This window comes from Podarcis vaucheri (genome assembly GCF_965113315.1).
Source record: "Podarcis vaucheri genome assembly, chromosome: 10".
In the NCBI taxonomy this organism is placed as follows: Eukaryota; Metazoa; Chordata; class Lepidosauria; order Squamata; family Lacertidae; genus Podarcis; species Podarcis vaucheri.
The window spans coordinates 11,100,566-11,124,996 of NC_138748.1; the positions used below are offsets into that span (position 1 = coordinate 11,100,566).

Genomic DNA, 24,431 nt, shown 5'->3' on the forward strand with positions numbered 1-24,431 from the left:
TTCAAAAGAGCTGTAAGCTTCATCTTCCCAGACTAAGGTGTCTGGGTGGTCCTGGCGGGTCATGGCAGTTAAGGGCTTCGTTATTTCACTGTAACCAGCGATCCATGCCCGGCAGAAGCCGGCCATGCCAAGGAAGCCGCGGAGCTGTCGCTTTGTTCTTGGGAGGGGAATTTTAGTGACTGCCTCAATCCTGTCAGTGGCTAGACTTCTGGTCCCTACTCCCAAGATGTGTCCGAGATACTTGACTTCTTGCTTACAATATTGGAGTTTCTTAGGAGACACTTTATGTCCCTTCTTTGCTAATTCTGATAGGAGGCATTTAGTATCTATCTTACACGCCTCCTCACTGGTAGAGCATAATAAAATATCGTCCACGTAGAGAAGCAGGGTGGAACTGGCCGGTAGGTGGATGTCCTCTAAGTCCTGATGTAACACGGCCGAAAAAATGGCGGGTGACTCTACATAGCCTTGGGGCAGTCTGGTCCACGTTAATTGGCTGGGCCCCCAGGTAAATGCAAAAAGGAATTGGCTGGCTGGATCTAGGGGTATGCTGAAGAAGGCAGAACACAGGTCCGCAGCGGAGTACCAAGTCGTCCCTGCTGGAATGGCGTTTAGGAGGGAGTTCGGGTTGCCAACTACCGGGTGTCGGGGGATCACGAATTGGTTCACTAATCTCAAGTCCTGCACAAAACGGTACCGTATAGGTGCCCCCTCCTTAGCGGGTTTCTTGACCGGGAGAACTGGGGTATTACAGGGTGAAGCGCATGGGACTAGAATCCCCTTTTCGAGGAAGTCCTCAATCATGGGTGTTAGGCCTTCTATGGCTTCTTTGGGCAGAGGGTATTGCTTGGTGCATGGGAAGGGTAGGTCGCTTCGGTAAGTGATCTTGACCGGAGTGGCGGAGAGTAAGAGTCCTACTGAGGTTGATTCAGTCCCCCATAGGGAGGTGGGCAAGTCGTTTTCGAGTTCTAAAGGGAGTTCGGGAAACTGTCGGTCCGCTTTAGATTCCTGAACGATACCCTGAAAAATGGGAATGGAGTTCCCTGGCATATGTAGGTAAATGCCATCCGGGGAGCATTTTATGGTGGCATTAAGTTTGCAGAGGAGGTCTCTGCCGAGGAGGTTGACCGGGCTGCTTGTTAAGAGGAAAGTGTGTTCCGCTAGTAATGGTCCGAGGGTGACCTTGGCCGGTCGAGAGAGCGGGCAAGTGCGGGGTATCCCATCCAGTCCCATTACTTTCTTGGTTACTGTTCCTGGTTCCAGGTGACTGTCGGTTAGGGTGGAATAGGTGGCCCCTGTGTCTAGTAGACATTGGTAAGGGTGGCCGTCTATCTCGATAGTACAGACCGGGTCTTCGGGTGACAATGTAAGGACAGGGCAGATGGTTTGGGTCTGACTGGGATCCCCTTCTAATTGTCAATAAGTGTCCTGATCATCGGGAGGTGGTTGGTTTGGAGGGTGCAAGGGAGGAGCAGTAGCATTCGCCCAAGGGTGGGCAGGCTGGTCTATGGCTGGCAGTTGGGTGGCCGGCATTTGGGTCCGGGGTCCCGGTTGTGGTCGGGACTGAGGGATCGGGTTCGAGACCGCCGGTGGGGTATAAGCCGCTGGGTTGTGGTTGCTGTAGCCTGGAGTTACGTTGGCTTGCGGGGAGAAAGGGGGGTGGGTGATCCGTACAGGGAAAGGCTTAGGCTCCTGTCCCCCGTAGAGTGTCGCATTTAGGTAGGGGCAGAATCTCTTTATGTGTCCCTCTTCCTGGCAGTAATAGCATCCTCCAGTCCCCGGTCCCCATTGTCTATAGGGATTTGGGGTTCCTCCTCCACGGATTCCCTTTCCTCGAGGGAATCCCCTGCCTCGATTAGGACCATAGGCAGTTTCCATGCTTAAGGCTAGTATTTGTTCGACCTCGGGCTTCGTTTCCTTCTTCTTTCTTTCATCCCGAGAGTTGTAGACAGATTTTGCGATGGACAAGATTTCACTTACGCTCTTTCCATCGTATCCAATTTGGAGATTCAGAGCTTTCCTGATATCTGGGCAAGCCTGATCCTTGAAGAACCCTTTAATGATGACTTCATGCTGTGGGTTGTTGGGGTCTATTCCTCCCCATGTTTTAATGGCAGAGACCAATCTAGTGTAATAATCGGACGGGTGTTCATTTGGTCCCTGCATGACCGACTGGACTTTGGTCCAATTAACGGTGCGTTGTCCGGCGGCCTTTACACCGTCCAAGATGGCCCTTTTAAATAGGTTTAAGCACCAAATACCGTTAGTGGTATTATAGTCCCATTCTGGTTCTACTCTGAGACATTGTGCTGTGAGCGCTTGCAATCCCTGAGGCCGTCCCCTTTGGTAGTCAGGTAATTCTATGGCTTCTCCGGCTTTAGTTAAAATGTCCGCTTTCTCCGCCTCGTTGAAGAGGGCATTGAGAAGGACGTGGACATCGGGCCAGGTGGGGTTGTGTGTGGAGAAGATTGCGCTGACCTGGCGGTGGCACTTGTCCGGGTCATCCCTCAGTGAGGGCATCTGGTTTGACCAAGTTACCAGGTCTGAGGTATAGAAGGGTTGATGCGTGTAAACCATCCGCGGGGGCCCATCAGGTTCGAGAGGAGGAATGGGCAGGGCCCTTAAGGGCATCTGGACCGCAGTAGAACTCACGGTGGAGCTTACTTGGTCAGAAGTCCCCGGGGTCTCTTTATCGCGGCCCCGGGTCCCTTTTTCGGAGCCTTGAGGTTCCGTGGGAGCGGGTTTATTCCCGACTTGGGTAGAGTCCTCAATGGTGTTGTGGTGAGTAGAGGAGGGGATTTTAGTTTTAGCTTGTCCGGGATTTTTAACTTGTTTGGCCCCCCCCTTGTCCTTTTTTGCTTGTAGTCGTGTGACCCTCCTATTTTCGGTGTCTTGTGCCTCATCCTCCTCCCCCGTTTCCTCCCCACTACTGGAGTCGCTGTCGCTGGATGTCGGGGCTTGCGGCGGTGGTCCTTGATAGTAAAAGGGGACCAGGGTCTGTCGTACATCGTCATCTTCGTAAGGGGGGGGCATTGGCAGTCGCCCGGGATTTAATATAGGCAATTGGTAAGATGTTGTTCCCTTTGGGGCTTGGAGCATTCTCCTTACGGCCTCAAAGGTGGCCAGGTATTCTAACTGGCGGGGTTTTTCTTCTATCAGGGCTTTCCTTAGGTGGTTCAAGCGTTCTTCATTAAACGAACCCCCCGGTGGCCACCGCAGTTCGGGTCTGGCGGAGGCAGTCCTGGCGGGCCAGGTTCCGGAGCAGAGGTCCTCTAGTTTTTCCTTAGATAACAATTTGTGGCCAGGAATCGACTTCCAACACGCGATGACAAATTGAAGAGGGGAGTCGGGATCCTTCTGGGAACGGGATGGCTTCCGGGAAGCCTTCCTCCCAGAATGAGTCCGCTCGTGTTTGGAAGCCTGGGTACCCATAGTATATTTCACGCGTGTCTAGATAGGAAAGAGGAGAGGGGAGGGGGTCGATAAGGATTCGTGGGTCTAGGGTTATTCGACAAAGGACTAGTAAAATGAAAGGTCTTTAGTCGCTTGGCAACTTCCTAGGGAGGTTTTTAAGAGCTCTAGCTATCCGGTATTCCTTACTTCCTTTTTCCTTAACCATTCACCTGGGGTCCCTTTTCCACTCTGCCGATCCCGCCCAATTCCTCATGGGCTATTCCCTCCTGGCAACCTCCTACCTATCGTCACAACTCAGGAAAGGGGGCCCTACTGAACGCCCGCACCGTGCGGTGCCAGATCGGGTGGTCCCTGGACAGAGGTTTGGGTCGAAAATCCCCCTTGCTTTCGGAAGCGGGCTTACAGTACACGTGGTATTGTAGCCCGACCGGTGCGGCTGGGATTGGGATAGAAAGCAAGACCACTTCCTGCCCCCTAGAAAGGACGCTCGGGAAGATCGGAAAGAGAGCTCCAACCCCTTGCTTTCAACTGGGATGCCCGTTTGCGGAGAGTCGGCTATCTTTCAAGTCGGGTCTCTCCGTCTTACCTTTCGGGCTCCCAATTGGTGCGGCTGGCTGGAGGGTTTAGATAAAGAGATAGAGCTCAGAACCCCCCTTTGGGTCGAGCAGCGGTCCACGGTCTCTCTCACTGACTGGACCAAGAGAAAGGCAAGAAGGTACGATAGAGAGGAGGGCAGAGAATTCAGTTGCCAGGAGACTTCCACCCCTTCCCACCAGTGCACTGGATTTTCCTATACTCACGCGTCTTCCCCGTCGATCCGATCCCGGGATCGATGAATGAGCCGGCTGGATCCCTTTTGCTCCCCGGCTGAACTCCTGGGGCTTCCGATTACCGCCCGGGAGATGGCCGGAGGTCCAAAAGGGTCTTCTCGGGCAAATTGGCCCGCAGCCGGCTGAAGAATTCGGGGCCTCCGGTCAGCAACCCGGGAGAACCGCTAGCCCCACGTTGGGCGCCAAGCTGTTACGGAAAATCTGGGTGCGTATCTACCCTGCCACCCAGCCAATCGGACCAAGTCCGTGGATTCTAGCGGAAGAAAAGGAAGCTCAGCCGGACGCAGGAGCAAAATGCGAAGATCCAAGTTTATTGCGCAACAGGTTCAAGACGAGATTGAACCCCGAGAATGGGGCGACATAAACTTTTAAAAGTTCCCACCAAGTCCCATAACACAGTGCGAGAAACGTCATGAATACATTATGGGAAGGTTGGATTTCATGGGTTACATCATGAATACATTACACACGTCATGAATATGTCAGAGAAAAGGTGGGGTTAGACTAATTTACATTTGAGGAAAGGGAGGGGGAATATGCAGAGCGAGGGTCATACACAAATATACATTTCATGAGTACCGGTGGCGGTGAGACAATGGGTTACTGATATGCACTGTCTGCCACCTGGTATTGCCCGGGGGACGGGCTGGGCAGAGCGATCCGACAGGATTAAGGAGTTCCTGTGTACGTGACTTGCCGTCTCGAGGATTATGGAGTCGGCCAACATCATGGAGTCCTGGGGAAACTGAGTCGAATGACACCAAGAGCAAGAAAATTGGAGCTGCGGTTGATTTTATATGAATTTTTGAAAGGTTCTGATGACTTTCAGTCCGTTCCGTAGCCTAGATCAAAAGCGGAAGCAGAATGTATCCATTCTTGCAGAAATGGATACATTGTAACAAGGGTTTGACAGTTTTACGAGGTCGGGAGTTTCGGTTCTATTGTTCTCGCCATGGGGGGCCGTCAGCAGCTCGTCAGGAGGTTAAATGAGGCGTGCAAGAGCTCCCTGAGCTAGCTCCTGCAGGACGAATGCATGGCTGTGATTGGCCAAAGCGCGGCCATAGGAATAAGCGGAGAAGGGAAACACTCGGTCTACTCATTCTAAGTATGGAGCGCAGATAGGCATAGGAAAGGATAGGGAATATATATATACTCGAGCTTATTTCGCTCGGGAAAAGGTCTGGGAAACATGTGGTGCTTGTGCAACGGTGAAGGGGGTTCGAGGGTGGGTGTGCGGTGGTACCCTTGAGGTCATCGCCTCGGACCGCCAAAAGGAAGGGAGGAAATAGGCACCCCCCCCCCTCAGTCCGTATCACTCCCCCATTCGGAGTTAGATTTGCATTAAAGTTCTGTAAGAACTTGCAAATCCTTTCTCCGCACCATTTGAGCACTAAATTTCGGTGATCTCATATTCACCTTCTCCCAAATGTTTCATCTGTACATAGTCTGGGAAAGTGGGAGCATGTCGGGAGCGGGAATAGGCTCGAAGAGGAAAGGAGCTAGCAGAAGCAGAATGACGGAGGAGAGAGCAGCAAGGGGTAATGCAATGCATAGTACAACATAGGATAGAGACACAGAGGAAAACAGTTAAAATGATGAACAACACGACTTTCAATAGTTGTCTGAGCCATCCCAGCTTGGGCAACCATCCCCATAAGTCTACGTCGGATAGCCCCTCATGCTGGATGTCGTGGAGTTTCCCTGCTAGTTCATGAATGTTATTTAAATGTCCAGTTATATTTAAGGTCTGGTCAGTCACGTATGTACAGCACTCTGTGCCTATTAATGCACAGGTACCTCCTTGACTGGACAAGAGGAAGTCTGTCGCGATCCTCGTCTGTAGGCTCAATTGTCTTACCTCGGATAGTTCCGACATTAGAGAGTCTGTGATCTGAGTCGCCTCCTGCATGAACTTAAGGAGGATGTCGGTGAGTCGGAGAATATCCACGTGGTTTGAACCGGCACCGTAGGCGGGGAAGAGTGCTCGGCCTACGGTCTCTCCATTTGCAGCAACGTCTGACAGGTCTGACAGCTCCTTTTGCTCCCTTTTGTTCCGTTGTCTTCCGGGCGGTAGGTGTGGTAATATTCTAATTCCGGGAACGATGTAGCCGATGAAGCAGGATCCGGACATGTGTGGGCTCACCCATGTATAGGCGCGGTGCCCACACACCCAGAATAGGCCGCTGAGGTAAGATTCCATTCGGCCTGAAGCAAAGGTTTGTAGTAGCTTGGTGTCTGCGGGTTGTGGCTTCCAGTCCAAGGGATGTCCAACCGCAGTGGCCCAGGCAACAGTAAGATTAGGAAAAGTTCGGGAGTCCCTTGTGTTAGAGACAGTGACCAGTCCAGTTGGTAGGATTTCCAGAGTGTTGGTGCATGTACTGGATCCGATGAAGGTTCCTTCCCCTGAGAAGCTGCGGCAAAGGGGTCCCTTCGTAGGGCCGGTGAGGTAGAGGTATTGATGTGTTAAGTTGAGTGCGGTCAGGTTCCAGGAGGTAACATTTCCGGAACGGAACTGTTCTAGGGTCACTGGTACAGGGACCAGTGGGAGGCTCTGTTGGAGATGGCTGGGTGCGTGAGCGCAAATCCAGCAGTCCGGGTAGGGTGACTCCTTCGCCACCTGGCTGAGAAGCTTAATATAGGAGTTTTGCTCCCAGGATGACAGGAGGTCTTCTCCCGGGAGTGCCGGGTCGGTGCCGAATTGTCGGGGTGCTGTGCCAACCGGATGGAGGGGGTCGGTGGTGTTCAGTAGTCGCCTATCCCTGGCGATACCGCCGCATCGCAGGGGTCCGACGTGGTCCCATGAGGGGGAGCGCGAGGGGTGTAAAGAATGGTGCCACCCTTCGAGATATTCAGCCCCTCTCCACTCATGAGTGACCCCTAAGTCCCATAGGCAGCAGAACCGTCGTAGGCAGAGTCCTTGGAGTTGGGGCTTCCGGGTTTCTGGGGTGGAGCGGAGGCACTGGAAGCCGAAAATCAAGTTTCCAGAGGGGTGGCTTGATTCCGTATAAGCGTGAGTAGCCCCTCCTGTCTCGACTTCGGTCCAGTTTGGGGTTTGCGAGACCTCCCCGTTCTCGTAAAGAAGGTAAGTCCCATTTCTGCAGGTCAGCCGGTAAGAGGAGTGGTCAAGAGTGAGAGTCGCAGAGCCGATACGATGTAAATCCTTGTTTCGAATGAAAAGTTCCCAATATTCGTTTTCGGCGAGTTGGGGAACTAGGGAATGGCGCAGCAAGGTCCGGGACTCGGGAAGGCTGGGATTGGGATAGAAAGCAAGACCACTTCCTGCCCCCTAGAAAGGACGCTCGGGAAGATCGGAAAGAGAGCTCCAACCCCTTGCTTTCAACTGGGATGCCCGTTTGCGGAGAGTCGGCTATCTTTCAAGTCGGGTCTCTCCGTCTTACCTTTCGGGCTCCCAATTGGTGCGGCTGGCTGGAGGGTTTAGATAAAGAGATAGAGCTCAGAACCCCCCTTTGGGTCGAGCAGCGGTCCACGGTCTCTCTCACTGACTGGACCAAGAGAAAGGCAAGAAGGTACGATAGAGAGGAGGGCAGAGAATTCAGTTGCCAGGAGACTTCCACCCCTTCCCACCAGTGCACTGGATTTTCCTATACTCACGCGTCTTCCCCGTCGATCCGATCCCGGGATCGATGAATGAGCCGGCTGGATCCCTTTTGCTCCCCGGCTGAACTCCTGGGGCTTCCGATTACCGCCCGGGAGATGGCCGGAGGTCCAAAAGGGTCTTCTCGGGCAAATTGGCCCGCAGCCGGCTGAAGAATTCGGGGCCTCCGGTCAGCAACCCGGGAGAACCGCTAGCCCCACGTTGGGCGCCAAGCTGTTACGGAAAATCTGGGTGCGTATCTACCCTGCCACCCAGCCAATCGGACCAAGTCCGTGGATTCTAGCGGAAGAAAAGGAAGCTCAGCCGGACGCAGGAGCAAAATGCGAAGATCCAAGTTTATTGCGCAACAGGTTCAAGACGAGATTGAACCCCGAGAATGGGGCGACATAAACTTTTAAAAGTTCCCACCAAGTCCCATAACACAGTGCGAGAAACGTCATGAATACATTATGGGAAGGTTGGATTTCATGGGTTACATCATGAATACATTACACACGTCATGAATATGTCAGAGAAAAGGTGGGGTTAGACTAATTTACATTTGAGGAAAGGGAGGGGGAATATGCAGAGCGAGGGTCATACACAAATATACATTTCATGAGTACCGGTGGCGGTGAGACAATGGGTTACTGATATGCACTGTCTGCCACCTGGTATTGCCCGGGGGACGGGCTGGGCAGAGCGATCCGACAGGATTAAGGAGTTCCTGTGTACGTGACTTGCCGTCTCGAGGATTATGGAGTCGGCCAACATCATGGAGTCCTGGGGAAACTGAGTCGAATGACACCAAGAGCAAGAAAATTGGAGCTGCGGTTGATTTTATATGAATTTTTGAAAGGTTCTGATGACTTTCAGTCCGTTCCGTAGCCTAGATCAAAAGCGGAAGCAGAATGTATCCATTCTTGCAGAAATGGATACATTGTAACAAGGGTTTGACAGTTTTACGAGGTCGGGAGTTTCGGTTCTATTGTTCTCGCCATGGGGGGCCGTCAGCAGCTCGTCAGGAGGTTAAATGAGGCGTGCAAGAGCTCCCTGAGCTAGCTCCTGCAGGACGAATGCATGGCTGTGATTGGCCAAAGCGCGGCCATAGGAATAAGCGGAGAAGGGAAACACTCGGTCTACTCATTCTAAGTATGGAGCGCAGATAGGCATAGGAAAGGATAGGGAATATATATATACTCGAGCTTATTTCGCTCGGGAAAAGGTCTGGGAAACATGTGGTGCTTGTGCAACGGTGAAGGGGGTTCGAGGGTGGGTGTGCGGTGGTACCCTTGAGGTCATCGCCTCGGACCGCCAAAAGGAAGGGAGGAAATAGGCACCCCCCCCCTCAGTCCGTATCAGTATATTAATTCCAAAACACAAATATCATTACTATTAATAACTCAGAAATCAATTCTAACTGGCACATTCTCAGATTGCAATCTAAACAATTACCCTGGTATTTACCTATGACGTTAGATAGCATTGTTTTCCAGAGGATAACAGTGAGATAACTAGGGACTGGTATACAGTGGAGCAAATGATAATCTCAGAGGTACAGTATGACTGTGGTCACATAACAGGTGACTGCTATCATCATGCAAAACCTGTTTTCCAGAAGGAAGTGAGATAATCTATCTTCCAGTTGCAGAGGCAGCCAGGGCTGCAGGATATGTTATGCTACCACAAATGGATCTTGCATTTGTGACTGGAGATTGCAGAGGTGTATTTTTATATATATGCTTTGCTCAAAACAAATTGCCCAATCAGCCTGTCAAGGCTGCTTTACATACCTACCAATGGAAAAACAAGCTGCAGAATTCTGTTGACTCTTACACAGCATGCTAGGATTTAAGAGGCTACTCTCTAATTTTCATTAAGTGTATGCAATTGTTAGTATTTGTTCAAATTGTGTAATTTGTTTTGGCATTCCCATGAAAAAGACATGCTCAATTTAATTTTGGATAAAGCTTCACTTTGTATTAAAGAAAAGATAATTTAGTTGGTAGATTAAAGATAACATGATTCACAGCAAGGGGATTTGGAAGCACATCAAAGATTTTAATTTTAAAAACCCCTGCTCCACAAAATCAGTCAAAGTCCTGTTTTCCTTTCAAGACTTATTGCAGGTGGTGTAATAAGTTAAAGATACCTGTGAAGCCTTGAAACTTTACAACATAATTCATCCAAAGTGGAAACACTGGAATTTAGATGCACTAAGTAAGGGAATGAAATTCTTCCAAGTTTTAAGGAGGTGCATTTGTGATTAAGGGATGTTTGTAGCAATTCTGTCTCATTTGCCTCAAATGTTAAGAAAACAACAAAATGTTATATTTGCCTATTTCTATCACCATGAATTATATCTATCAATTTTTTAAAATAGTATAGTAAAAAATGAAATTGATACTGGAGGTTTCCTGGTGGTCACCTGTCTATTTGACTGATCTAAGAATAAAGTTATTTTGAAAATCTCTCTCGTTATGTATACATTTGTGTGTGTGTGTGTGTGTGTGTGATACACACACACATATATACAGTATGCAGAACTTGAAGAGATGTTAGTTATTACAAGTGTCTCAGAGAGAGGGCCATGTAAAGAGATCAGCATATAGATAAATGCAAATATGTTTAGGGAGCAAGAGAACTTCGTCTTGCCTTGGTTGCTAACACTGGCTAAACAACATAGTATTGAACCATTTTAGTAGAACAGAGATGAAATATACAGGAAGAACAACATTTAAACAGAAATCTAGAATGGTATGGTAATAGATTTGCTGGGAGAGGAAGGAGAAAGCAATAGAGAGAGACCTAGAAATAATGCAGATATGAAAATAATAGAAAAGCTGCCTTACTTCCAAACCTGCTCTATTTATGCAGTTTAAGTAGAGCAATACACTGAAGTTATTATGACGTGTCTGAGTTGTATCAAGTTTAGACATAACATCCATTTATCTTGGCACAGCCCATAATCCCTAAATTATCTATGTCTTAGCAAACCCCTCATAGTGCTTTTTAAAATCTTTGTCCTCCTTAAAACAAGAGTCTGCCAATGAATTGCCTCCAAATACATACCACTGGAGGCAAAAGTGCTGTTCTCTGCCTCAGTCACCCAGGGGAAGGAATCCTTATGAGAAAAGGGGAGCAGAAGGCAGGGCTGTGGCTTAGCCTTGCTTAAATCACCTACCCAGCAGAGGCTAGTGCGCACTGCATGTGTGCCAACAATACACCAAAAGGCCACTAGAGCTTTTGTAGCCTCAGAGAGGACCTCTATTGTTTCTAGTAAGATTCAATAGGCAGTTGCTTCAATGCAATAATTCCATAGCCATCATCCTAACAAGCTTTCAGGAAAATCCACCAGAAACAAGCTTTCTTCAGATGCCACCATTTGAGGTATGGAGGATGACTATTTGCTGGTGGGACCACCACCTGTGGAATGTCTTCCCCAGATGAGCTTACTAGGCACCAACCTTGATGTTACTTCAGTGCCAGGAAAATGACTTTTTATTTTATTTTCCCAGACTTTTTCATCCTCTGTAAATTGCCTTTGTTTGTTTGTTTTCATTTTGCAGATTACTTTCATATAGTGGTGTTCTAATGCTTTTGGTTTAATCTGTTTTGTTGCAATTTTAACTTAATGTACATAAGCTGTTGCAGGGTGAGGAATTAAGTAAATAAAAGCTAGACATCCGCTTGGCATGTGACTGTGATCTGATCCTGAGACTGCTTGCACCAATTTTGTTCCCAAAGCAGCATATTAATTTACTTGAGCTCAGAGAGGGAGAATCTGGTTTTTAGAATAGGTGCAAAATTAGCTTGTACATAAAATTTGCAAAGCATTTTCCCACCTATTTTCAAACATGAATAATTATACTAGAAGACATCTATCACTTGGGGGTGGGGAGAGCAAAAGAATCATGAAAATGAGACAAAGGTTTATTTTTAACCAGTGTGTGGGATCACTTTCCTTTTTAAAGAATACCCTGGAGCTGTCTCAAGTCCTTATCTTCTTGGCAGCTGCTTAGAATTCTAAACCAACAACCACGCTAAGAAATCCAGACTTCAGCTGATATATGCTCCTTTTCCCAGGCTTCTTGGCCAATGGGAAGGAATTGCTCCAGCAAAAGAACTATGGATTACTCTATCATCTGTCATTTTATCAGCTTTCTATTAAAGCTACTTTCTGAAATAACACCCAAACACAGAGTGTTTCTTCAGATTGTAAGGAAATTTATCACAGGGTCCAAGCACACAGATGAAACAAGCTACAAATATTTGTAATTGTATGGCAGGGAAGCAAAATAAGACTGAAAATAAAAGTACATGCAGGAATGGGTAAGTTTCCTTCATAAATGAACTCAAAGCAGGCTGAAACAGTGGAATTGCTCATTTTGTTCACACGCTAAACCATGGCTGAGGGTTACCAGAATGAGCAGCAGTGAGCCCTAGGCTTTATGTGCAGCTGCAAGGACCAGTTTGGAAGCCTTTGCTTCCATTTTTGCTTAACCACAGCTTGTTGTGATGTCCAAAGCCAGACAAACCATAGTTCACATGGTTTGTTGAAGCAAGCCAACTTCAAACCATGGGGTATGAAGGTGGGTGGTTCCAACAAACCATAGTTAAGATTGCTTCAGTCACAGAAGTGGTCCAGCCAGCCATTTGGAGCCAATATGCGGAGACTTCATGAAAATCCTGAATCTCCATATTCAAGCTATAATAGGATTTTCAATGACACAGCATCCTTATTGATATAATTCTTTTATCTTCTTTTCATCATCCTGTATACCACTAAACAGCAACTAGTTTACCCAGAAGGCTGCTTTGAGAATGGACGCAGAGTCAGAAGGCCAAGACTCCTATGTCCTCATGGCTACTAACAAATCAGGATGCTACATATGCTACTCAACTGACCCACCTCTTTTCTTCATGGTTTGGCAACTGGCGAGAGTAAGAAAAAGTCTATAAGGGAACTGAATTTGCCTGGGGTAAGTTTTCAGCTACTGACTCCTGCTATGTGGTTTAAACATGAGAACCCTCTACATATAATCCAAATTGCTTTGGCTATAGAAGCAGACCAGGTAACCATTTGGAGCAGCACAATTCAATGGGAAATGCATGTCCAATCTCTCCTTGGCTTTGGTACAGTTAGCTCTCCATGTGTATTGAGACTCTGCTGTGTTTCAGAATTCTCTCGGACAACTAGGGAAATCCTGAGGTCCACTTTTAGTTTGAATCAGAGTGTCTTGTCACTCTGCCCCGCCCTACCCCATCCTGCCTAAAGTGCCAACCAAACCATGAGACACCCCTGAACATTATAATACTTGAAACATTTGAAAACCCACAGACCTGCAATACAATTACAAGCTTATCATGTGATGAAAAAACCCCTACTCTCATCATTTTGCTTCCTAAGCTTAGGAAGAGAATGCATGGTGTACCATTAAAGTGCTAATTAATCAATCAACAATTGTATGAATATATCCTCTGTCTCATCAAGAAGCAACTATATTCCTCATAAAGTTCCCAAGCAGAAATTATTGATCATGCTAATGATGAAATAATTAAGTCAAGTCAGCCAGGGTTCTTGGAATTTTATCAGCTGATAATCAAGGCACGATCCAATCAAACCAGCATCTTGAAGCCCCATTTAGTATGTGCTTAAATATTTCTAATTGAAATTAATGAGACTAAAATGTGCTTAAGTTTGACTGGATTTTAAGTGTGCCAAATCTTTACTGTAAACTCTAAGGAGGATGTACTTAACTAAGACAAAGAATTCTAATCGTTGAACAGGCCAACAAAAGTATGATGGGATGGCATCAGGGATTCAGTGCCATTATAACAAGATACAAAACTGAACAATGTAAGAGAAACACCAAACCTTATCCACCAATTAAACTCTTCAGAATGTGCAACAGGTAACATTTTTACTTGAAATGCAGACTCAAGATTATATATTTCTTAAAACCTCAGAGATAACATGGTAGAGCCAGATGCTTTAGAAGTGGCAATTATTTGCTATTACCTTCAGTCTAAATTGTTAAATTGAAAATGGCATTCAGCCAATGAATTCAGAGCTATTTCTTTGTTTATGTTGTTTTCTGTCTCTCTGGATATTTACCAAGAGCTTCTGACTTAATTATGCTACAAATACAGCAGCAACAACAACAAAAAGAATCTGAATAATTGCTCTCTTTACGTTTAAAAATAAAGAAAGGCTTCCCCTGAATCAGCAGTTTCTTATGACAGGAGGAGTTCAGTGCACAAAACAGAGCTCTTACTCTCACAAGTTGAAACCCATATTGTTCATTTAAAGGAGGATGCTGATCTGTATGCAACCTGCTGGACTTTACATAGACTTTAATGCACCACTGCCTAGTGGACAGCAGCCATGGCAGCCTCACTGGCAGAGATACATAATCTTACACCAACAGTGCTAAGGGTTAGAGCCAGCCACTCTATTGCTCTTTTAAAGCAGGGGGAATTATGTATCAAATAAATACTTCCATTCCAGCAACATGCTTTGGCTAAATGTAGGTCCACTGTAAAAGTCTAAAGACTGGCTCTGGTTCTCTTGAGCAAATAAGCTGGCCAATTTGAATGAAGAAGAATTCAGTTCACAAAAATATATCCCAAAGATGTTGCCTTACCTTGTTATAGTACTGCACCTGGACAGAGTGCCACTGCCCATCACTAACCCCTCCTGGAACAAAGGGGGCAACTGTCGTAGTGGTTTCCCCTGAAAGGATGCATGAAAGAGAAAGAAAAACAGTCACCTTAAAAAGTTCCACTACACTCTCATCTTTGTAATTAACAAAAATGTTGATTAGCAGTTGAGGGAAAACTTTTCATTCATCTTCCTGCACTTGACTGCATTGAGGGCAGGACTGGAGAGAGGGTTGCCTTTCTCCAAGTTATGCATTCATTCATTCATCATTGGCATCATTCTCACATCTAGAAAACGAACGCCAAGAAGGTACTGACACTTAAATTCCTTCACAAATAAATGACAACAAAACAACTAGCTGCAGAGTATAAACTGTATTTACTATAAACTTTGGCTTGCTATAAATTATGTTAATGCAAACAATATTCAAGTTTGTTAATTACGCTCCTACAAATATAGAGGATTACATCCCCTATATCTAGTGTTCTGGTGCTTAAGAAGGTGGCAGTCCTCAAATTTTAACTGAAGAGTGAAAACACTTTTCCTAACAAAAGATAAATATTTAGGGCAAATACAGATTGTGCAAACAGTTGTTACCCACAGAAAGAATGTGCATTTTTGTGGCTTTCTTGTTTTTCCAGGCTGGGGTCTTACAGGACTGTCAGATAAGGTGTGAGGGAACAAAGAAAACATTTTTAGCCCTAGAAAGCTCCAGGAGTTCTAACCTTGCAATTAATGGCATTGCTTCCTTTCTTTTCCGTTAAAATGTCTTTTAAAGATTGGATCCGATAAAGCAGAGAATGTCAGATTAATTGTGCATACCAGTACAACCAGCCTGGTAACTATTCACTGCTGTTCTGAGGTAAGAACAAACATCTACAGCAAAAGTACACAAGGTCCTGTCAAATTGTTCAGGCAGGGTTTGTTATGAATGACTACTTAGACAAAAGTTTCCATTAGAGAAGAATAAGAAAAGGGGGGGGGGAACATTAAACACCCCCCCGATGCATACGATAAACCACCATATTTCTAGCTGTATTCATGCAAACGTTTCCTTCAGTTTAACATACACACCTGCTCAGTTTATACAGACAGGTGTTAAACTGAAAGAGGATCACAAATACAGCCTCTTTTTAGAGGTTAGGCATTTCCTAATTTCTGCAACACTGACAAAAACAAACAATGCAGAAGTAAGGCTCCCCTTATCTCAGTCCCGCACAAGAAGAAAAGCTACTTCCATAGTAGGAAGCATTAAAATTTCATTTCATAACAGTCGTAAAATATATGTGCTTGTCTTTAAATCTGTGACAACTTCCCAACTTCTGTTTATTTTACAACACTGGTTATTCAAACAAAGTGGAAACTGAAAGCATTTCTGTTTGCCCAAGGTAGAGCATCTGATTTTGGGCAGCCCCCACCCACTCTGTTATTCACTGCAGCCCACTACACCTCCTACAAAATGTGCTCCTGGGAGTTGGGCAACCCTTGGGAACAGTTTGGTATATGGATTAGAATTCATACCTGGCTGGTGAAAACTGAATGCCCCACCCCTGCCTTGCATAAGAGTAAGCACTTTCCACACCACTGAATTATATGTTGTGATTTTGCTCCATGTTGTCCCTCTGAGGCTTCTATACTCAAGAGTTTGTACATGTAGGTCATGGTTGTTGAGATGCTTTGTGACCTATATTTGCTCATAATACAGAATGCAACGTGAATCAGATGTAAGGCTATGTGTCACTTATTTTATTAAAGGATAGTTTAAAAATGATGTGCTGTATCTATTAGCGTAAGGATTTATGCCTGAGCGACAGGACTTCTTCTCCCTCTCCAGCCTTCCCAACCTGCTCTGAAACAGATTCGGGGAGGGGACTGGGGGGCACATGGGGAGAGGAAGTCCTGTTGCATAGATGGAAATCCTTGCGCTAAGAGGACCACTTAATTGCATACAACCCAAGTCACCCCAAAATAGTTGCACGTGGCAAGTTGTGACCAGATGGGAATGCATAATAGCTTTAAAAATAAAATTCTACCAGTTCAATGGGGCCCAGAATACTGGTATCACTTGCACCCACGCCCAGTGCAGGCACTGAAATATTGCTTTATACATTGGTTTTTCTTGCTGGATCAGAGCAATTGACTCTTCTCTGACTTATGAATTTTCCATTTTAAAAAGGAAATGTTTTCATGGATATGATTTTTCATGAAGCAGACTTATGATAAAGGCATGCAGCCATGCTGATAAAATTTAATATCTCAAAGATCTTACGTAGTATATAAGAATGTATACACAAGTATGGCAGTCCTCTTTTTCTCTGTTTCTTCTCTATAGTATTTTAGCACAAATCTTTCGCAAATAACGTCTGGCTTATACAGACACAAAACAGGACAAGCAGCCTTCCTCTTGCATCACTATTGCTCTTTCTTAATAAAAAAAAAGTGCTTGAGGGTGCAGACACCAACAAATAATTGATACCATCTAGACAGAAATCTTCTCTGGTTACTATATATACCATAGGTTGATTTCCAATTAGACTTAGCAGATATAGAAAGTATTGCTTTGGGCAAAATGCTTCACATCTAATTATATCTCTTGCGTGAAAGTGTAGGAGAGTGCATTTAAGGTCCAGAATACTCACACACCAAAGCTCCTATGACTCACAGAATTGATGCACAGCTTACTTAAGCCAACATATGTGCGTTTCAGCCTTTTTAGTTTTACTGAACACAGTAGCCAGCAGCATCCAGCAACTTCCTTAAAATGTGCATTTTTATGCTCCCTTCTCCATTTCTATGAAGCCCATCCCTCTACCTGACAACCCAAAAAACTATTGTCTTCAATTTTTAAAACTGTGTGCCCTGGCTAACAGATCCAACTCATCTTAAAGACAAGGTATGTTGCTGCTTAATGAGTGTAAAGAAAATACAAATAAGTTCCAATCAACTAAGCTTTCATCAGACATGCATAAAAGAAGTGGTAGAGACCACATACATTTCGACAGTTAAAATAATCTGCTTCCATGATCACTTTCATGAACCTAAGACCATCTTAAGTGCAACTATAATATTCCTATTGTAAACGGAGACATTCAAATGCAAAAACACCCCAAATTTATGCTTTTAAAAATCTCAGTTCCTTGTTAATACTTTGCACCCATGAACAGGAAAACTAACTGAATTTAAATTGGTAAGAATCATGGGTTACTTTATACCAGGAACGCTTACCCTTTCTCGACCCTAGCCTCCTCTGAAGGCCAGCTGTGATGATGGCCTAAGTCATTTTGGCCAGCAACTGCGCATTCAGTTTTGTGCATGCAAACACATCCACACAGACTGTACTTCAGTCCACACACTCACTACACACAGGGTGTGTGTGTGTGTGTGTGTGAGAGAGAGAGAGAGAGAGAGAGAGAGAGAGATGCAGACACCCAGCAAACTCACACACACACGGGAAGCTGAGCTGTGGCTGTGAGGAAGAGATAAAGTCCTCTGAAGAGCAAACACAGATTTTTTTTTCTACCTGCAGTGCTGAGCTGGGAAAAGAACCTCTCCTCTTAGAACATGCCCTGCTGCGATGGGAAGATAAATTGCACTTTCTGCTCTTCAGAAAGCAAACTCTGAAAAGCAAAGATAGTGACTTTCCTCCCCGTTAACAGCACCAGACTTCTCCCAGCCTACAGCTGCAATGGAGAGAAAGACCACCTGAGCGTTCTTCCTCACCTTGCAAAGGTGCCTTGGTTTTCTTCCTCTTGTGTGCCACTATTGTTAGGAGGTCTTAATGCTCAGAAAACTAGCAGGAGCATTGCCTTTTAAAAACAAAATTACTGTCCTGGAAGGCTTGGGGTGTCAAAAATCATATATTTAAAAAATATGCTAGGTATGTCAGCTTGGGAAGGAAGCTGCTCTGAACCATGGGTAGAATGGGAAGGGAGGCAATTTTGGAGGTTCTTGCTCCCCACTGCAGCCTCTGGAGGATTTGCCAACCCTCTGGAGTACTTTTTAAAAAATAAATAAAGTTTTTATTTATTTTCATGGTACAGAAGATAAATTGTGAGGAAACAATTATTACAACAGTAAACGCCAATAACTTGTCCTAACAAAATTACAAACTTTTACCATGCCATTGTATTAAAAGTTTCATTTGATTACTCTAAAAGATCATGCCACATTTTCCTGTGAGTGCTGATTTGATTCCTGCCACAGTCTGAACAATTTATGTATTCAATAAAAATTTGCCATACGTTATAAAAGGAATATGGATTGCGTTTGCCCTTTGCCGCTCTCACCTGACATGTTAAGTTTCCTCTGGAGTACTTTTAAGCCGTATGTCAACCATCTCAAAATGGTTAAACCCAAAAAATAGCTTCTTCAATGATATCAGAATCAGAGTTCCAAAAGACTACATCTTTGCCTTATGTACATCAAGAACCAATCCAGCACTTTTCAGTATTTCTGGCAGTTTTAAGAATTCCCTTCTTTAGTTCATTTAGTTACAGTGCCTGATGCCTGTTAGTTTGGGAGCAAGTCCCATTGTGTTCCATCGGGCATACTCACAAAAAAGTGTGAATAGGATTGCAGCCTGAGGCACTGAGCACAGTGGAACTTGCTTCTGCTACACATGAATAGTGTTGCCCTACTATGCATTTTAATTCACTTAAGTCGAAAATAGGCCTACTTTTTGCTGCACTTTCTATTTTCAGCCACTGTGTGAATGGTCTGGTACAAAATATTGGGGGCATGTGCTTCAGTTTAAGTGCATGAATGGTCCCATTGACTCCTAAAGCAAATTGGGAACACTCAGTACCTTGTAAAGTCACAGCTCACTATTGTAGCAATGAATCCTTCAATGTAGCGTATAGTTGACAATGAAAACTTCTCATTCTATTTTATAAAACCCATCATGTACTTTATGCAATTGTATAGTGCGATACACACTTTAAAGAGCATTAAGTTGTACAAAAGCATGCATAGGCTTATAATCTTATTTATTTCCCTTTTGAGAAGATCTCCTAATAGTCTAAAATCCATTTGCTTTGTGACTGTAAATCCAGTATTTGTTCCAGTGAACAGAACTGCAGACATTTTAGAAATACCCATGCACTGATTTGTTTGAAAACCACAGGTTTTGACCTCTCATTTATATCTATATCTGTATCTATATATTTATATCTCTATCTATCTATCTATCTATCTATCTATCTATCTATCTATCTATCATCTTCTACATCTACTGTCTTTCTTCTTAATGGTTCACTGGATCAAAATCATACTTCATACTCTAACACACTATCCCCAACTCCTCTGCACTCATGGACTAGGGGGTATGTGTGTGTGTGTCTTGGTGGACTACTTAATGATTTTCCACATGTAATGTGCTGTGCTAGATGCTGTAAAAAGTTCAAATATATTTTTACTGCTTCTTTCATTTATTATGTATTGCATCTTACTGTGTTGCGATTTGAATTGCATAAAATCCAAACTGTAATGCAACAAAATACAGTGTTAGTAATAAATGGAGCACTCAAAATACAGTTAAAAACAATGTGAATATTTAATATTTACCACTTCCGTCTTCAAAGAAAGACATGGCGTGAACCCCCTAAATGGAGTTTGTGGACCCAGACCACATCTTAGGAACCCCTGCTTTAGTCCATCACCAAGCATAGCCACATAGAATTGCTGTTACATGCTTTTAAAAAAAATCTGGATACAACTGAGTGACTCTCTCATGCTACTGAGTTACCGTCCAGTTTCACTGACACATGCACACATTCAATAAGGAGCTACTGGTGCTTTAGCAAGCGAAAAAGACAGAAATGTCTTACCTGCAGAGAATGTCAGCTGGATCTGTTCTTCAATTATTTCAAGTGCAATAAAATCATGTTTTTCATTAAAACGCCCATTGTAGAGAAGCAGAGCATTCCTTTCCCTGGTTGCAAACCTAAAACAGGTCAGGAAGCACAAGGGAAGAATTATCTACAGCAAAGTTGCTCTGTAAACAAACCTCTTAAGAATTTCCAGCCACTGTGTTAACAAAGAATGGACACTTAGTATATTCCTAGCTGTAAAATGGAACCTATTTCCTTTGTAATGTACCATATACTAGCAAAATGTCTGAAACTGTATCTACGAAGAGAGCCTATGGCATCACCACAACAGTTTCCTAAATATAATACATTGGGTGGCATTTAGTGCTAGTCCTAATCAGAATAGACTCATTGAAGTTAATGGACATGACTAATTTAGATTTACTTTGCCAATTAATTTTTTATTGAGTTTCACCATTTTTTAACAAATTAACATCAAATCCAATACACATTTAAAAGTTGAATCCCCACCCTTCTTCAATGATGTTTTTGTTCCCACCCTTTCCTGCTGGATTATATTTTTCTCCATCAATAACTCAGTCAATTCTTGTGGGGCCTGCTATAAGTGCCAATCAGCCGATCAGGAGTTACAGCCAGCCTTGCTTGTCAATGAATGAACAGGAGTGCACTTTAAGGCTCCATATTATTTCTTCTGCAGTTGTGTCTTTATCTGCATCACATCCAATGTCCCATTATGGCATCAGGTACGGAGAAGATAGCTGTGGTTTGGGGGAAATGGAGATGGTAGCTATGGTTTGGGGGAAATGGCTTAGCAGGCCAAATTAGGACACTGCTAACTTATTATTATAGTGCTTGGAATAGATGTGCAAGGTTACAAAAAATGGTGGCCACTATCACTTTCATGCTTATTGGAAGCCCAGTCCTAAATGTCTACTCAGAAGGAAGCCCCATTGTTGTGGGTGGAACTTCTAAGAATCTGATCTTAGGACTGCAGCCTGCATCGAAGACCTGCCTAGCTGTTCTGCCCTATTTGTCATGCAACCACCCATCCCCATCAAGGACATATTACTGGGATGTGTCCAATAAACTATTTCTTTAAAACAGTGATTGGTTGGTGGAAGGAAGGAAAGGAGAGAGAAAGGGAAGCTCTTCAGCCTTATAGTAGGTGGCACACAGCTGACAATTAATGCAGAAAATGTGACAAGATGCTTAAGAGAAAAGAAACAGCTTGTAATGAAGAAGTAGATGATTTTAAGCTGCCTCTACTTTATTTAGCTATTTTTATTACATCTGCTTTTTCAGCTGTGGTATATGGCATACATAACCTACAGCCTTCATACAGTTTTGAAACTAGTTAACTTGCAACACAGTTTGTGGGCATGAGGGTTATTTTAAAAACACAAATTGAAATCAAGTGGTGAACTTCATTAGATATGTCTTCAGCTCTTTGCCATGGTTTGGCTTCGTGTGTGAACCAGGTCAGTGACTGGAAATTTTCACTAGAAAGGAAGCAAACTTACATGAGAGAAACAGTGAAATGGAAGCGTTGCCTTAATCCTTTGAAAGTGACAAATGACTCTGGGGGAAAGCTCCTTGTGGTCATCTCACAGTAAGGTCTCTCATATTCGCCAGCAGGGCATTCGCATTTGAAGCCTCCTATGAGCAGATCGACGCACCTCCCACCATTCTTGCACACTCCCGGAGCGCAGCGCCCAGAGCGAGCGTTCACTTCGCAGTACTCTCCTAAAAAAACACAACCACAATAAAAAATACATCCAGTGTGAGGAAATAATAATATGCCTCCAAAACCTTTAGTAGATCAAAAGCATTTCAAATAGTGATTGATGAACTTCAGCAGAATAAACTATCATCTGAAATAGGCTATGTATTTATGTCTAATTCCATAAAACAATGTTGCCCACCCTAGCCTTGTGAGTTAGCTGTTAAGTGCCATGGTCTACTCTTGCACCTCTGACAGAAGACCCCTCCATGCTCTCCCATTACACCAGGCCAGTTGTTTCATTCTTATGAAAGTAATTGACACTGTTGCAGAGGAAAGAGCCTCTATTGCATGATTGTGGTGGTGGAATTAAACAGTCAAAAGGACTATTAAAATGTCATTAAAAATACACTAACATCAAAAGCATTTCCACCCACACTACAAGGATAGCACCATATCTTGCTGTCTGATCAGAGCCAATCCTTCTGTTACCTAGTAATCACAATGAAGTCTCTCAGGCTACAGTGCTTTTGCATGTTTGAACTGTTGAGAACAGCACAAACCTAAATAAATGGCTAAGTATGGTCTTATCCCTATTGAAACCGAAAGAGAGTATCTACCAATAAAGCCCTGACTTCTATCTGGAGTGACATCTTACAGGGCCGATGAAAGGGCAACTGACAACAAACAAACAAACAGGGCATTGACATGCACATATGTACTTGCAGAAACACTACAGAATCAAGTAAACAAGAGAACAGGCAGCTGTCTGTATGGTCTGTAATCTTTAAATCACTGCCATTCTTATGGGTAGAAAAAAATGGCCCTGGAGTTATTAAATAATAGCACATTCTTGAATGTAAATTTTTAATAACTACTTGGGTGATCCCTGAACATTTCACCAAGGTCAAGAATGTCTCCTGGCAAGTCAACAGCCCCGTTTGCTCATTCTATTGTTTGTCCTCTGTTCCTGTTTGAAACAGTGGTTGCCTTCATATTTAAAAGACCCTCTTTCACTTTCACTCACATCTGAAATCAAGACTGCAAATTTAAGGTGTTAGCAACACAGGAGGCGAAGCATAGGAATTCATGGTGGGTTGGAGTGATATTTGTCTTCAGTAAAGGGATGTACAGCATAAAGGGGCTATAATGAAATACTAAGAAATAACAATAGAGTGCCAGACCTTATTTGCTCAAGGTCTGTTTATGCAATCATTTATCCTGGGACACCAACTCCTGGACTTGACTGAACTTCTAATTTGTTTACACCTTCAAAATGTGAATGTGATTCTGAAGAAATCTGAATGACTGAACAATGCCTAGTTATCTTGAGGGCTCTTGACCCTTCTCTTCTTCATAAAAAAGCCAAGTGATCTTGTAAACAATCCTATGAATGGGATGGAGGGGGTGGAAGAGTACTGAGTTTGCTAGAGATGCAGAGTGAACTGTGAAAGGCCCACAGAGTAATGGGTTTCTTACATTGTATAGGGCAGGACTATTGACTCAGATTAACAACCCAGACAGAAACTGTGAATTCACACTCCTGTAAAAACACCTCTTCTCATACTTGTTATCTCCATATGAATAGTAAGAAATAAAATCATCTTTGATCTCTGTGTTGGTTTACATGTGTACCTGGCATGTAAGTGGAACACAGTTGCAAGACATAGTCTTCTTCTCTTCCCCCAAAACACACAGAACCTTTAGCATGAACTGAACTGAGGTCCACATGGCTATGCCTCTCATGGGACCTTTTAATTCCTTGAACGTTCAAGCAGGATCTATTCATATACGAATTTGCATACACATGATCTGGTATGCATAAGGTTCTGAGCTTCTGAGCCACACATCCATCATATGTTGAGCCCATGTGTGAATTAGCTCTGCCTCACACACATTAATATAGTGTTTGCTTTCTGCACACCAATATTTTGACAAAGTCAAGAAAAATGTGACAGCAATTAAGCCTAAAAGCTAGTGCAGCTGTAGTGCTTATTTTAGAATGTTGGGCTAATATTTGGGACACCAGAGTTAGAATTCTTTGGGCTATCTCTCAGCCTAACCTACCAAACAAGGTTGTTGTCAGAACAAACAGAGAGGAGGAGGAGAAACACATATGCTACCGTGAACTCTTTGGAAGAAAGGTTGGATATAAATGTAACAATACATTAACTTAAATTAATAAAATAAATTACCGTATTTTTCGCTCTATTGGACGCAGTTTTTCCTCTCCAAAAATTGAGGGGAAATGTGTGTGCGTCCTATAGAGCGAATGCAGGATTGTGCCATAGCCGCGCACAACCCCTCCAGCAAGGAGAGGCTGCATGGGGCTATGGCTTCTTTAGCCCCACGCAGCCTCTCCCGGCAAGGAGAGGCTGCA

General features: G+C 44.2%; 1 protein-coding gene across 3 annotated transcripts in view; it reads right to left on the reverse strand.

Annotated features, from left to right (window-relative positions):
- CELSR1 (cadherin EGF LAG seven-pass G-type receptor 1) overlaps positions 1 to 24,431 on the reverse strand; it is a 166,480-nt gene that overhangs the window by 71,362 nt on the left and 70,687 nt on the right. For all 3 annotated transcript variants that reach the window (XM_082239386.1, XM_082239385.1, XM_082239384.1), the window contains exons 3-5: positions 21,852 to 22,074; positions 20,329 to 20,444; positions 14,487 to 14,575 (exon numbers count right to left, since the gene is read on the reverse strand). In XM_082239386.1, the coding sequence (XP_082095512.1) occupies positions 14,487 to 14,575; positions 20,329 to 20,444; positions 21,852 to 22,074 (428 nt within the window). The remainder of the gene's footprint in view (positions 1 to 14,486; positions 14,576 to 20,328; positions 20,445 to 21,851; positions 22,075 to 24,431) is intronic.